The sequence below is a fragment of the Pseudoliparis swirei genome, chromosome 19 (assembly GCF_029220125.1).
Source record: "Pseudoliparis swirei isolate HS2019 ecotype Mariana Trench chromosome 19, NWPU_hadal_v1, whole genome shotgun sequence".
NCBI lineage: Eukaryota > Metazoa > Chordata > Actinopteri > Perciformes > Liparidae > Pseudoliparis > Pseudoliparis swirei.
In genome coordinates this window covers 6,709,025-6,725,344 of record NC_079406.1, presented here as the reverse complement: position 1 = coordinate 6,725,344, position 16,320 = coordinate 6,709,025, and the positions used below count along the sequence as shown (strand labels likewise).

The 16,320-nt window shown below is 40.7% G+C and overlaps 1 protein-coding gene across 2 annotated transcripts; it reads left to right on the top strand.

The window, feature by feature from the left end:
* The first annotated feature begins 7,380 nt into the window (after positions 1-7,380).
* Positions 7,381-15,168, top strand: LOC130209907 (L-selectin-like). 2 transcript variants are annotated; one of them, XM_056439826.1, is made up of 5 exons: positions 7,381-7,573; positions 12,738-12,957; positions 13,504-13,842; positions 14,089-14,192; positions 14,377-15,168. In XM_056439826.1, exons 2-5 carry the CDS (start codon positions 12,885-12,887, stop codon positions 14,503-14,505), a joined length of 645 nt encoding a protein of 214 aa, XP_056295801.1. In that variant the 5' UTR covers positions 7,381-7,573; positions 12,738-12,884; the 3' UTR covers positions 14,506-15,168. The 2 variants fall into 2 exon arrangements, with proteins under 2 accessions (XP_056295801.1, XP_056295800.1); XM_056439825.1 differs by lacking the exon at positions 7,381-7,573 and adding an exon at positions 11,747-11,772.
* Positions 15,169-16,320: the final 1,152 nt, after the last annotated feature.

The following is a 16,320-nucleotide window of genomic DNA, read 5'->3' as shown; positions in this document are numbered from 1 at the left end:
ACTATGAGATCAAATGACTATGAGATCTCATGATTATGAGATTCTGTGACTATGAGATCACATGAATACCAGACTGCATGAATATCATATCACATGAATATGAGATCACATGAATATAAGATCACATGAAATGTGAAAATATGCCCACTCTACATTCAGATCTCTGCCTCTGTGTGACTCTCTGTGCCCGCTGTGAATCAGCTCATGTGCGGTTAAATGTGTGCAGGAGGTGTGGCTCAGGTAGGGCACAGCAACCGAGCTGAACGCGGCACAGTTTGTTCCACAAAGCCACATTTTGTTTGTAATACATTGTTAAAAGATTCACTTTCCAGTTTGGTAAAAATAATTCTAATTCTTATTAGCGAGCGATGTGGGACCGAGATCCGTCGTTGTGCCGTCACGGGCTCCAGTGTGAGCGAGCTTTCATAAAAAAATGCAGCTGAGGCTCGAGAAACCCCCGTTCCCGCCAGGTTAGATGGATGCATCCTTCGCTACCGTGACATAGTAACCAGGGCTCTCAAGTTTTGAAGACAGGCAAGAGTGACATATCCCCCCGGCCACGCCCCCATTCCGCCCGCCCCGCCCCTACCGTATGCCCACAGACCATGAGTGACTGTCACTCTCAATGCGTGACATTTGAGAGCCGTGTCGTAACTTTCACACACGGAGATGCAAAGCGGATACACGTACACTTTATATATTCACACACACATGCATCCGATCTCGAGCGTTGGCCTGGAATGGCCCGGAGGAGTGGCCCTAAGCTCTGCCGACATGTTTGTGGAAACGGAGAGAAAAGAGAGAGAGAGAGAGTAGACGCATGGAGAAGGAAAAGCAAAGAGAGAGCCACAGATTTTCAGGACGAGATAAATGGGCCTCCCAGAAGTTAGTGTGTGCAGCATCAGGCATACACACAGACACATACACACACACACACAGACAACAATAGACTATAAACATGTTTTAATTGAACAACAAAGACGCCAAGTGAACTTTGAACTAGTCCCCACAATCCACCTGAATGATACTAATGCTACAAAGACACACACACTCACACATGCACACGAACACACAGACACACACTCACACATGCATGCACATCAGTGAGTGGCTTTAAATATTTTTCTTTCTGCATCCTTTGATGTAAATTCCTCGGACGTGATTTACATGAAGCCATCATTTCCATTGACCTTGTGCATAGTTTTTGGTTGTCATGTATTCACTATAGAAGCCCGTTTCCACCACTGTGAGAAGAGAAGTAGGATCCTGTAAGTCATAATTATGACTTACTATCTCATAATAATAGACTAGGGAGGCCCTCTTCCCAGATGAGGATGAAGAAGAGATGACCAATGAGCAGTCACACATTGGTTTCAGCCAGGTGATATAGTTTTGATTCTTTGACCTGGTCCTGGTTCTGCACTATCTACTAACTGTCCTCATGGATAAGAAGAAGAGCAGGGAAACAAAAGACGTTTTTCAAACTCCGGACTGCAGGAGAAGGAAACGAGTGTAAACATGTAAACATCATGAAGACAAGGTCTCCAAGGGTCATCCAAAGCCCATGAGATAACGATAGTTTCACCTGTAGCACCCATTATAACGGTGATCTCTCCTGATGATGCTGATGAAGATGGGTTGGTGATGCGTATTACTACACCACAGGGGGCCAGGACAAGAAATACTGAGAAAGGGCACGATCACACCAGACGCGCCTCTAAAAATGCAGCCGCACCAAAAACGCCTAGGCAAATATACGGCAGTCAAAACAGTGCGGCGCACCTGTGGAACGGACCTGCGTGCGCAACAAACTATTGATTTTGGGTTCGCCTCCTGCTTGATTCGATTGACTGCATTGGCCGAGTGTGACATTGATGAGCGGCGCGCCTCGAGCTTAAAGTTGAGAATATTTTAACTTTTAACCGCGCCTGAAAACCGCAAGAAAACCGCGCCACGTGGCGTTTCAAAGGCGCGTCTGAAAGTCGCGCCGTACCATAGGGAATCAATGGTTTTGCGGGCGACACGTTTTTGAGAGGCGCGTCTGGTGTGATCGAGCCCTTAGTCCCACTTACCCCACTGCGTGTCTCATCTTCCTGTTGTCCTGGTGAGTGTGCATGTTATGAAACTTATTTGTGATTTTCATTGTCTGTTCAATGACATACCCTCCCTAACCTCTGCCATAACTCATGACATTGGATTATCTAACACTACACCGATCAATCAGCATGCATATTAGGGAATTACGGTCATGAAAAAGGAGCTTAACTATCTTGTGCAGAACGATTTTGCAGTACCAAGTTCCAGCCCATGGAGTTCCCACGTCTCAGGTTGTGTACTGACCCTGCAAAGTAAACGCTGTAACTGTCCTAGAAGCACATTCATTACCCCTACATGAGGACTGCATTGATGAGGTTAGTCCTGCTACATATGTGATCAAACATGACATACTGAAAGGATATTGGCAAGTGCTTTCAACAACACGAGCTCCAGAAATGTCAATGTTTGTGGCCCCTGACGGTTTCCTCCAATACACTGAGATGCCATTTGGTGTGTGTCACGCTCATTCTACTTTTCAAAGGCTAGGACATGCAGTACAGGGAGATGTTCAGAACTGTTGTCTATTCTGAGGACCGGGTCGGTCACATGACGACATTGAGAGAAGTCTTGGAACGACTTCAGCCCTAACACTCAATATGTGTTTTGGTAAAGCATTGTTAGAGGAGCATGGGAAGCCATCTTGTTTTCTCTCCAGAGGTAGGTAGCCGGGTGGACATACCTTTGCACACAGAATCCAAGAAACTGTTACCTGTTGCAGTACCATTTACTGAGCCTGTTACATGTTGCAGTACCATTTACTGAGCTTGTTAAATGTAGCAGTACCATTTACTGAGCTTGTTACCTGTAGCAGTACCATTTACTGAGCTTGTTACATGTTGCAGTACCATTTACTGAGCTTGTTACCTGTAGCAGTACCATTTACTGAGCCTGTTACATGTTGCAGTACCATTTACTGAGCTTGTTACATGTTGCAGTACCATTTACTGAGCTTGTTACATGTTGCAGTACCATTTACTGAGCTTGTTACCTGTAGCAGTACCATTTACTGAGCCTGTTACCTGTAGCAGTACCATTTACTGAGCCTGTTACCTGTTGCAGTACCATTTACTGAGCCTGTTACATGTTGCAGTACCATTTGCTAAGCTTGTTACATGTTGCAGTACCATTTACTGAGCGTTACATGTTGCAGTACCATTTACTGAGCCTGTTACCTGTAGCAGTACCATTTACTGAGCTTGTTACATGTTGCAGTACCATTTACTGAGCTTGTTACATGTTGCAGTACCATTTACTGAGCTCGTTACATGTTGCAGTACCATTTACTGAGCTCGTTACATGTTGCAGTACCATTTACTAAGCTTGTTACATGTTGCAGGACCATTTACTGAGCCTGTTACATGATGCAGTACCATTTACTGAGCCTGTTACATGTTGCAGTACCATTTACTGAGCCTGTTACATGTTGCAGTACCATTTACTGAGCTTGTTACATGTTGCAGTACCATTTACTGAGCCTGTTACATGTTGCAGTACCATTTACTGAGCCTGTTACCTGTAGCAGTACCATTTACTGAGTCTGTTACCTGTAGCAGTACTATTTACTGAGTATGTTACCTGTAGCAGTACCATTTACTGAGCCTGTTACCTGTTGCAGTGCCATTTACTGAGCTTGATAACTGTTGCAGTACCATTTACTGAGCATGTTACATGTTGCAGGACCATTTACTGAGCCTGTTACATGTTGCAGTACCATTTACTGAGACTGTTACCTGTAGCAGTACTATTTACTGAGTATGTTACCTGTAGCAGTACCATTTACTGAGCCTGTTACCTGTTGCAGTGCCATTTACTGAGCTTGATAACTGATGCAGTACCATTTACTGAGCATGTTACATGTTGCAGGACCATTTACTGAGCTTGTTCCATGTTGGAGTACCATTTACTGAGCCTGGTACCTGTTGCAGTACATTTTACAGCAACTGTTTGAAGTGGCGTTAATTGTTTTGTCAAAATGTATGTTGAGAGTAATTCAAATAAAATAAATGTATTTTCATTTAAAGCCATTTGATTTCCTCAATTTTGCTGTTGCTGATGAGATGTCATACTTATTCTAAACTTTTATTTTAGAAGGAAATATCATTACATCTGGCACAAACGTTTTGACAATTTCACACAAATGTATAATAGAAGTGGTGTTTGTGTGTGTCAGAAAAAGATTGTGACACAGAGAGACACACCTGACGAGTCATCTGACGATGACCTTAGTTCCATCGTTCCAGATATCATTTGAATCCCGTATTACTACTAGTGTCGTCTTTGTTAGTTAAATTCTATGAAAGTCCATTAAGAAAATTATTGTTTACAGAACTTTGCATGTCTGACATCCTCCATCCTCAAAATAGGATGATATAATGTCACAGACTGACAGAGAGAACCAGAGAGGAGACGAGAGAGGAGAGGAGACGAGGATGGACAAACTTCTTCTGACCGTCGTCATCGTCGTCGTGTTAGGCAAGACTTTATTATCTTTTTATTCTTTTACCATCTTCTACATTGTTATAACACTGTTTCATAATGTGTCCCTGCGACATTCCTCTTACCTCCACTTCTTTGTTTGTCTTTTTTACTTTAATGTAAAATGATAATTTGTATGAGTGAGCTAAGTTATTAAAATTAAATGTGATCAATATGCCATTAGTCCATCCAGGACTGTGTGCCGTCTCATCAGCTGCTGTACGTCGCTACTTTGTTGTTAATGAGCTGAAGACCAGGACCGAAGCACAGCGTCACTGCAGAGAGAACTACATGGACCTGGCCACCATACGAGACCCGGAGGACCTGGAGACCCTGAAGACCCTGAAGGCAACGTTCCACTCAGTGAGTTTCATGCTGTCAGTGGTCTGAACGTTGTACATTTACACAGTGGTGGAAAGTATGCAGATGAACTGCACCTCAGTGTATACTTTTCTTGACTACTTTAGTGCAATGCTTATTTATTCTTTAGAATAAATACACGCTAATGAGCAATAGTTAAGTGAACACTTAATTCATAATTTTTAAAGCATTTATCTAACAATAACACTCATTAGTCAGCAATTTAAAAACACAGTTATAAATCTTTTATTCATCATTAATAAGCTTGACTTTTATGCGTTTCATAATTGTGTTTTCCTACTTTATAAATGAAGTATTTTGTATTTAATTAAGTAATGTATATTACAAACCAAATAAGGATTTAAAGATATGAGTATTTTTGTATGTGTTTTAATACTGCAATTCAGCATTAATTTAGGTAGCTACTAGTCGTTACTTAAGTATTGAGTGTGACCTCATCTAAAGTGAGGACGATATATGCCTAAGAACGCATGTATTAATGATATTGAAAGGCTGGCAGGGCGATGCCCGTCAGTGGCACGACTGGTGAGTTAGTTTCTTAGTTTGCTGGCACTTACACATTATTGACTGAGAGTATTGTAGCGCCCCCGTTGCCTGTCCAACACAGAGGCACTCCTTGGCTGTTCATCTGCTGGAGTTCCGAGGCGTTTCATTAAATTTCAGGGCCCAGTTTGTTTATTGTTTCATTTGCATGTATTTATCCCAAACTAAACTAGAATGGGCACTCGGTAGAGCGCATACCTTCGCATATCACAAGATTGGGCATTGAATTATGAACATTTTGGCATTAGTTGCATGCCAATTGGATATAAATTGACCGCGCTATAGTAAAAAGAAGATTTTGACCTTTTCATGACCTTGACCTTTGACCCGATCGATCCAAAGTCTAATCAAATGGTCCCCGGATAATAACCAATCATCCCACAAATTTCATGCGATTCAAGAAGATGTTGACCTTTTTCATGACCTTGACCTTTGACCCGATCGATCCCAAAATCTAATCACATGGTCCCCGGATAATAACCAATCATCCCACCAAATTTAATGCGATTCGGTTTAAAACTTTTTTTGTTATGCGAATAACACGCATACAAATAAATAAATAAATACACGGCGATCAAAACATAACCTTCCGCATTTTCAATGCGAAGGTAATCATAAAACAATGTTGCCACTACTCAGGTGCCACATAAATCATAATATAACAATTAACCATTTCTGTTTCTGCTTTGCCGCACTGTTACATGTTTGCTTCTGACAAATGAGCACTACAATGCCTCTCCTCATTAGGTAGGCCTAAACATCAAGTTAATGCGCCTTACGCCATCTAGTGGTGGGAGGTCCAAAGTAACAAAACCTGATTAATATGGCTCTACAAGTATCTTAAGCTATCTAGCCACACTAAAATAATTCATGGCGCTACAAGGGACTGACAGGGTTCGGACCAGGGGGGAAGGGAGAGAAATTCCAGATCTTGCCTGAATTCTCTGTCCTCTCTAGTTTATTTTCTGCTTCGTTTTATTAGTCAACCTTTGCAGAGAGACTCATCACATGTTGCCTTATTATTTTGGAGACGTTTCAACAGGCAGCTGTATCACTCACCAGTAGCATATAGACTGATATTTACAAATCAGAACAAAAGCTCACAATTATTATTGTTATTATAACATCACCTGTTTGAAGCTGCGTTATTTGTTCTGCCAAAATGTAGGTTTAAGTAATTCAATCATAATAAATGTATTTTCATTTAAAGACATTTGGATCTCGCTTTTCATACTTATTCTAACCTTTAATTTTAAAAGCAGCCTTTGAGAATAGAAGTCCAGAATATATGCAATTTAAATGCTGACTGTCGCATTCTTATGAACTTAGTATAACAGCGTGGTGTGTGTATGTGTGCGTGTGTGTGTCAGAAAAAGAATGTGACACAGAGAGAAAGATAAACTTTAGAGACAGAAGTCTGTCACCTGATGAGTCATCTGATGATGACCTTAGTTCCATCGCTTCAGAGACCATTTGAATACCATGCTCTAATTATTGTGGTCTTTGTTAGTTAAATTATATTAAGTCCTTTAGGAAAATGATTGTTGTCAGAATTGTGAATGTCTCACATGCCTCACAACAAGATGCAGGTTGTAGTGTGACAGACTTGACACAGAGTACCAGAGGGGAGACGAGAGAGGAGAGGAGACGAGGATGGACAAACTTCTTCTGACCGTCGTTATCGTCGTCGTCGTGTCAGGCAAGACTTTCATATCTTTTTATGCTTTTACCATCTTCTACATTGTTATAACACTTTCATAATGTGTCCCTGGAACATTCCTCTAACCTCCACTTCTTTGTTTGTCTTTTTTACTTACATTTAAAATGCTAATTTGTATGAGTGAGCTAAGTTATTAATAGTAAATGTGATCAATATGCCATTAGTCCATCCAGGACTGTGTGCCGTCTCATCAGCTGCTGTACGTCGCTACTTTGTTGTTAATGAGCTGAAGACCAGGACCGAAGCACAGCGTCACTGCAGAGAGAACTACATGGACCTGGCCACCATACGAGACCCGGAGGACCTGGAGACCCTGAAGACCCTGAAGGCAACGTTCCACTCAGTGAGTTTCATGCTGTCAGTGATCTGAACGTTGTACATTTACACAGTGGTGGAAAGTATGCAGATGAACTGGACCTCAGTGTGTACTTTTCTTGACTACTTTAGTGCAATGCTTATTCATGTTACAGTTCAGAGGGACATTTATTTGACAGAGTTACTTTACAGATTATTATTTTAATGCAACATACTGTAATCCTTTAGAATAAATACACGCTAATTTGCATTAATTAAGCAAACACTTAATTCATCATTTATTTTCTCACAATACAACTCATTTCTACATCATAATAGTTTATTTGAGAAATTTCAATCAGGATTTAGAAAACACCACAGCACCGAGACGGCACTGGTGAAAATTACAAATGACCTCTTAATGGCAGCAGATAAAGGACTCCTCTCTGTCCTGGTCTTGTTAGACCTTAGTGCTGCATTCGACACCATTGACCATGACATCCTGTTACAGAGACTGGAGCAGTCGATTGGCATTTCAGGCACGGCACTAATTTGGTTTAAATCCTATTTATCAGATCGATCTCAGTTTGTATTTGTAAACGATGACGCCTCGATAACCACCAACGTTAATCACGGAGTTCCACAAGGTTCTGTGCTTGGACCAATTTTATTTACCTTATACATGCTTCCTTTGGGCAATATTATCAGGAAACACTCCATAAACTTTCATTGTTATGCAGATGACACTCAACTATATTTATCGATAAAACCAGAGGAGAGCAACCAACTCTGTAAAATTCAAGCATGTCTTAAAGACATAAAAACATGGATGACCTGCAACTTGTTGTTAAACTCAGACAAAACCGAAGTAATTTTAATCGGCCCTGAGCACCTCAGAGATCAATTATCTGGTGATGTGGATTCTGTAGACGGCATTGCCCTGGCATCCAACACCACTGTAAAGAATCTTGGCGTTATCTTTGATCGGGACTTGTCCTTTAACTCCCACGTAAAGCAAATCTCAAGGACTGCATTCTTTCATCTACGTAATATTTCAAAAATCAGGCACATCTTGTCTCAAAAAGATGCAGAAAAATTGGTTCACGTTCGTTACTTCGAGACTGGATTACTGCAACTCCTTATTAGCAGGCTGCTCTAATAAATCTCTTAGGTCCCTCCAGTTGATCCAGAATGCTGCAGCTCGTGTTCTCACTAAAACTAAGAAAAGAGATCACATCACTCCTGCACTAGCTGCTCTGCACTGGCTCCCAGTAAAATCAAGAATCACTTTTAAAATTCTTCTCTTAACCTACAAAGCCTTGATTGGTGATGCTCCATCATATCTTAAGGAGCTTGTCGTACCATATTGCCCCACTAGAGAGCTACGCTCACTAAATGCGGGACTACTTGTAGTTCCTAGAGTCTTAAAAAGTAGAATGGGAGCCAGAGCCTTTAGTTATCAAGCTCCTCTTTTATGGAACCAGCTTCCAATTTCAGTCCGGGAGGCAGACACAGTCGCCTCGTTTAAGAGTAGACTTAAGACCTTCCTCTTTGACAGAGCTTATAGTTAGGGCTGAATCAGGTTTGCCCTGGTCCAGCCCCTTGATATGCTGCTATAGGCTTATAGCTGCCGGGGACGTTTTAGGATGCACTGAGTACCTATCTCCTCTTTTTCTCTCCTTAAGGATGAATTTTCATCTCTCAATCACACGTTACTAACTCTGCTTTCTCCCGAAGTCCTTTTGACTTTACGTCTCATGGGGTCATCGGACCCTATGAGACGCATAGATCTATCTGCCTGATGGATCGTCTGGGTCGTGGAATTCCTGCTCATGACTACGCCACTGTCCTGTTGAGACTCCGCCCTCCTCCTCCCCACCGCCATCTGCCTGATGGATCGTGGAGGTCTCCATCGTGGAATATGCCTACTATGAACTATTCATACACTCTGTCATATTCATTGAATGTATTTTAACTCTAAATCTGTCCTTCTGTACACATTACATCTATTGCATCTGTCCATCCTAGGAGAGGGATCCTCCTCTGTTGCTCTCCTGCAGGTTTCTTCCCTTTTTTTCCAACCTGAAGGGTTATTTGGGAGTTTTTCCTGGTCCGATGTGAGGTTTTGGGGCAGGGATGTCTATGTGTACAGATTGTAAAGCACTCCGAGACAAATTTGTAATTTGTGAAATTGGGCTATACAAATAAACTGAATTGAATTGAATTGAATTAGTCAGCAATTTAAAAACACAGTTATACATCTTTTATTCATCATTAATAAGCTTGACTATTATGTGTTTCATAATTGTATTTTCCTACTTTATAAATGATGTATTTGGTATTTAATTAAGTAATATATATTACAAACCAATTTAGGATTTAAAGATATGAGACATTTTTGTATGTATTTTCATTCTGCAATTCAGGATTAATTTAGGTAGCTACTAGTAGTTAGTTAAGTATTGAGTGTGACCTCATCTAAAGTGAGGACGATATATGCCTTACAACACATGTACTATTGATATTGAAAGGCTGGCAGGGCGATGACCGACAGTGGCACGACTGGTGAGTTAGTTTCTTAGTTTGCTGGCACTTACACATTATTGACAGAGTATTGTAGCGCCCCCGTTGCCTGTCCAACACAGAGGCACTCCTTGGCTGTTCATCTGCTGGAGTTCTGAGGCGTTTCATTAAATGTCAGGGCCCAGTTAGTTTATTGTTTCATTTGCATGTATTTATCCCAAACTAAACTAGAATGGGCACTCGGTAGAGCGCATACCTTCGCATATCACAAGATTGGGCATTGAATTATGAACATTTTGGCATTAGTTGCATGCCAATTGGATATAAATTGACCGCGCTATGGTAAAAAGAAGATTTTGACCTTTTCATGACCTTGACCTTTGACCCGATCGATCCAAAGTCTAATCAAATGGTCCCCGGATAATAACCAATCATCCCACCAAATTTCATGCGATTCGGTTTAAAACTTTTTTTGTTATGCGAATAACACGCATACAAATAAATAAATAAATACACGGCGATCAAAACATAACCTTCCGCATTTTCAATGCGAAGGTAATCATTAAACAATGTTGCCACCACTCAGGTGCCACATACATAAATCATAATATAACACTTAACCATTTCTGTTTCTGCTTTTCCGCACTGTTACATGTTTGCGTCTGACAAATGAGCACTACAATGCCTCTCCTCATTAGGTAGGCCTAAACATCAAGTTAATGCGCCTTACGCCATCTAGTGGTGGGAGGTCCAAAGTAACAACACCTGATTAATATGGCTCTACAAGTATCTTAACCCCCCACCCGTTTTTTTAGGTTTCTGCTCGAAATGACATACCCAAACTAAAAAGGGTGTAGCTCTGCAACCACACAAGCTATTTGAATAATGTTGGTGTTATAATAAAGGGAACACATGTGAGCTTTTGTTCAGATGTGTAAATATTGGCATATATGTTACTGGTTAAGAGTAAATAAAGATGAATCTTCTATTTTCATAGAAGTTTCAGGTTCGATTAGAAAAAAAAGCACTTTCAGGATGAATATATCCTGGATGGATGCACAGCAAAGGCCTAAAATCACCCAGATAATAATACAACTTGTGAACAGACTCTCTGCAAAGTTTGACTCAGAAAAAATAAAGCAGAACAATAGTTGGAGACTTTTTAGTAAAGAGAATTTAGGCGAGGTCTCTAAAATTTGCATTTGGGCCCATTGAAGCACCATCTGTGCCATTTGACTTTTCTCATGTACCAAACCATTTTTTTCACTTTCACTTTTACTTGTGGTGATCAATACATGCAAATACATCATTATGTAGCTTTAAAACAGTAAGTCAAAGATTTAAAAAAACGATCAAACAAAGTGGTGCTGTGCGCGTGCGTGCTGTGCGTAAAGCCGGTTTTTGGATCTGTCACAGCACAGCTGTTGCGCGCGCAGATATCTCCGCCGGGGAAGGGCGGATTTTAAAGAACGACACGTCATTGGAATACTTAGAGCCAATAGAATCGATTGGTACCAAGAAAGACAAGATTGACAGCACCGTGAGCCAATAGGAGACAGAAAGGCGTCGCCATATTTGAAATGTGAAATCCGATTAGCTGAAATTGAACTTCCTGACAGCTGACTATGACGCTTCCCCAAAAGTCCGCCTGGTTTTTAAAGGGACCTACACACACACAAAAGCCATGCCAGATGGAATGCAAGGGAGAGAAACGTTTTTTCTTCTTCTCAAGAACAAAAGTATGTTGAATTAGCTGAATGTAAAGCTATGAAGCGATTAATATTTCTGTGTTCTTTGGCTTATATCTCCGTGATACTTTGGTGCAGAAGGATTCTGTAAAGATATTTAGAATCTGTGTGAAGTCCTCTTGCTTTCGAACATCTCTTCTTTTATGATTGCACAAGGCTACATGTCGCTAGCTCCGGAAACGTTCTGAGTGGGCCGACACCTGACAAAATTATGATTATGATATTTGTATTTTTATTTCAGTTGGTGTTTGAGTTGTGTTTAAATGGCTCACTGATACTTGTAGCCCCAGTTGTCTTCTTTAATTTGATGTACAACATCAATATATTTGCTCATGTTTATTATAATATTATAGACAGTTTAGAACAAAACATCAAATCTGCCCCACAGGTGGGGCAATGGGGCTATATTATTAAGCTATCTAGCCATACTAAAATAATTCCTGGTGCTACAAGGGACTGACAGGGTTCGGACCAGGGGGGAAGGGAGAGAAATTCCAGATCTTGCCTGAATTCTCTATCCTCTCTAGTTTATTTTCTGCTTCATTTTATTCGTCAACCTTTGCAGAGAGACTCATCACATGTTGCCTTATTATTTAGGAGATGTTTCAACAGGCAGCTGTATCACTCACCAGTAGCATATAGACTGATATTTACAAATCAGAACAAAAGCTCACAATTATTATTGTTATTATAACATCAACATTATTAAAATAGCCCTTGTGATTGCTTATAGCCACCCTTTTAAGTTTGGGTTTGTCATATATTGATCCTCCTAATTAGCGTGTAGTTATTATAAAGTGTTACCCAACATACTGCGAATATGTACTGGATATTTACAGCATTAATATCGTATCAATCAAACATCATAAATGTAAATATATAGTGGAATCATGTTGCCTTTGTTAGCATTGTAAGAAAGTCTCTTTCTTTATATCACAATTAAATATTTCTTTCAGCGAGCCTGGATCGGACTGTACTTTTACTCTGACAACTAGAAGTGGTCACTGTCAAACACAAGTCTCTACAAAACCGGGGAGACGGAGTTCAGGCAATGGAGCTCTCGACAACCGAACAACTACAACTATGGACAACACTGCGTGGAGATGGGTGCCAATAGTTTTTGGTATGACTACAATTGTGAGGTGGCCCTTAGGTCAGCCTGCTTCGATGTCAGAGGTGAGAATATTATAGAAGTTACTAAAAGAAACTTTCCTTCTGTGTTGATTCTGGTGCTCCCTGTGGATTAAAGTGGCAGTGTCTCTGAGCACCTGGGTCCCTTTAGAAAACCTCTCATTGTACTGCAGCACAGTCTGACAGTCTGACCATCTCAGTTCTGGTTCCAGCAGGTCCAGCGATAAGTCTTAGGACTCCAGCTGTGTGGTGTCAGTACTAGAGGAGGTCTGTAGTGGACCAGGACTAAACTGATGTCACATAGAGGACTAGGACTAAACTGGGGTCACGTAGAGGATCAGGACTAGACAGACTGGTTCAGCAACCGTTAAAAGTTCCTCACGGTTACTTGAACTAGTCTTCAGCTACATGAAAGTAACTTAAAGGAGATTAATGGCTTTTACCTTTATGAATGAGCATCTTCATATTCACACAGCTCCGTGTTGATTACATTCCTTCATGCTTAGATTCATGAAGTAAAAATAAACTGGTTTGCATCATTTGGCCTGTTATGGTTCCTCTACTCAGCATTTCCCTCTGGTCAACTTTCAGGGCCAAACACATATGTCCTCACTACCACCTCGATGAATTGGACTGAAGCCCAGAGCTACTGCAGAAAACACCACACAGACCTGGCCAGTGTGAGGAACATGGAGGAGAACCAGGTGGTTCAGAATCTGAATCCCTCGAATACGTACATCTGGATCGGCCTTTTCAGAGATCCATGGAATTGGTCTGATGGAAGTGAGTCCTTATTTAGGAACTGGAATCATCAGGAGCCTCGTATACCTGATGGCTCCTCTAAGAAATGTGTGGCAGCAGACTTCAGTGCCGATGGACAATGGGAGATCCTGGACTGTAACGTCAAGTCAGCGTTCATCTGCTATGATGGTGAGCTATCAATCAAAGTGTCTCTAACGTTGGACTTAGGTTTAGAGAGTGATGGCTTGGGTGACGCAACAACACTAATAATAAGTCGATGCTAAGTTAAGATGTTCTTGCACCAACCATAAAAAAACATTGAGCTGATGTAAAATTACCAAACTTGTCTCTTATCATTTAAAGTGTTAAACATTCAAGAATGTTGTTTATTATGAGCCAGAAATGTTTTGACTGATGATGTTTTTTGTTTTTTAGACTTTGTTCCTGTTTCAAAGCGAGTGGTGAAAGTGAGGCTGGAGAGAAGCAGCTCCTCTCTGGATCTGAATGACCCTGTGGTGATGGAGGACCTCTTGAAGCAGGTACATCTTCCTCTAATTAACAACATGACAACAGGTGATACATGAGATGTAGTGGACTACTCAGAACAATGTAGAACCAGAGTTCTTCGAGAGCAGAGCTTCCACATGAGGACACACAGAGAGAAAGGATGCAGGATGTAAGGGAACAACAGTCTAGTGAAGAATTCTTCTCTCCATGTTTCAGCTCAAACAGAGAATGAAGGACCAAGGGCTGAACGAGGACATCAAACTGAGCTGGAAGAAGCAGTCGGATGGAAAAGTCTTTCACAAGGAAGAGAAGAAGACCATGAAGAAGAGAAGAGATGAGCTTTAATGTTCTTTCAATCCACTCTGGTCAGAGGATTCCTTTCTCCTCCTCTTCCTCCTTTTCTTCTTCCTCTCAATCAATGGTAGAAAGAATCAAAAGTACCAAAGTACAGACCATTTTCTATAAAGTACCCTGTTTCCATCTGATAGTCCTTTAGACTATTACTGTACAACATCGATCTGTCAGCTTCAGTGTCTACATTCTTATAAAAAGGGTTCTAACCAGATTCTTCCTGAAGGGCTGATGTTCTACCCAGAACTATTTGCTTCTGAAGAACGCTTTCTTGCTTTAGGGATTTCTAAAAGCTAGAACTCTTCTTAATGAACCTCATCAGGAACGCATCGTGAGTTCCAGATAGAATGGTTGGTTTCTTTCAGAGCTTTTGTAAGTACATTAGTTTGTCAGAGTGTAGTTCCTTTGCACAGTAAGATGTTAAATATAAAATATGTGATGAGCTTATAGAATATGAAGCAAATTTGTTTTGTAGCATCTCAACGTGCTGCAGCTTTAAAATGCTACTTACATGTTCATGAGTAATACTTTTGATGATGAAGAACCTTCGTCTGTAGTGTGTACATCCATAACTCAGAATGTATCGCTGTTGAGGGTAAAAGTGTGTTTATTCATGGTGACGATGCTTCTTTTGCTTCAATAAAACATTTGACTCAGCGTTCTGTGTCACCACAGTTCTTCATGTCCTTCAGCTCAGAGTAGAGTCTGATCACTGGAACTAAACACGCCTCAAGAGCAGTGTTCCTGTTATGTTCCAATGAAATATGAGATCACATGACTACGAAATCGCATTACTCTGAGATAACCTGACGATGAGATCACCTGACTATGAGATGATATGAATATGAGATCACATTACTATGAGATCACATAAATACCCGATTTCATGAATATCATATTTTATATATATATATATATATATATTAGGGCTGTCAATCGATTAAAAAAAATTAACTAATTAATCGCACATTTTGAAATTCATTAATCGCGATTAAAAGTTTTTTTTTCTTCTAAAGACAAAATCTTCTAAATGAACGAGTAATCCCTTCAGACAGCGTGTATTTTAGACACTTGTTTAATTGTATTCTTTTTAAAGACAAAACTTCACACAGAGCTGTGTTTTCAGAGAGGCTCCTACCTATAAAGTGCCAGCGAGGTATTTAATATCGTGGATGATGAATTGTTTCTTCAGTGAAACATCCAGATTAGTAAACAAAGGTGTATTTGAGACCCCATTGGTCCTGTCATCTTTAACATTGAACAACAGCAGAACCAGTGGCCTTGGTAAACTGACAAATATGTAATGTTAACCCTCTGGAGTCTGGGCTTATTTTCTCGATTTTACAAAAAAATTTAAATTCACCTTGTAAAGTCTTTTGCATATGACACATCCCAGTGTTTCCCCCACCATTCTATCAGGGTGAGGCCCCGCCCCCCTGTAATTTTCTCTTTCGAGCCAGATTACAGCAGAAGTAATGTAAGGTTATTTTCTTAAAGACGTATTTGTTCTTTTTTTAAACTAAACAGCGGTCTGTTGTTGATCGTCTCTACAGCAGCATGTCATTCTGTCTCGACGTGTCGTTAACACTTCTCCGCTCTCCGTCTCGCACGCCGCAGAGCTCCATGCCGGCGTGTCTGCGCGCGCATCGGGGCGGAGAAGAACAAAAAAACGGTCCGTGTACGTAATGTTATTTCGTTTTTTCGTTTCATTCCAAATACGGAATACGGAAATCACGTGGTTTTTTCGTTTTCCGTTTGAAAACCAAAAACGGAAAAACGGAATACCACCTCCGTATTTCGTTTCTGCTG

Coding starts and splice junctions, on each gene's coding strand:
- LOC130209907 (XM_056439826.1), top strand. CDS start 12,885: ATGGGTGCCAATAGTTTTTGGTATGACTACAATTGTGAGGTGGCCCTT. Junction 12,958..13,503: donor AGCCTGCTTCGATGTCAGAG/GTGAGAATATTA, acceptor GTCAACTTTCAG/GGCCAAACACATATGTCCTC. Junction 14,193..14,376: donor TGGAGGACCTCTTGAAGCAG/GTACATCTTCCT, acceptor TCCATGTTTCAG/CTCAAACAGAGAATGAAGGA.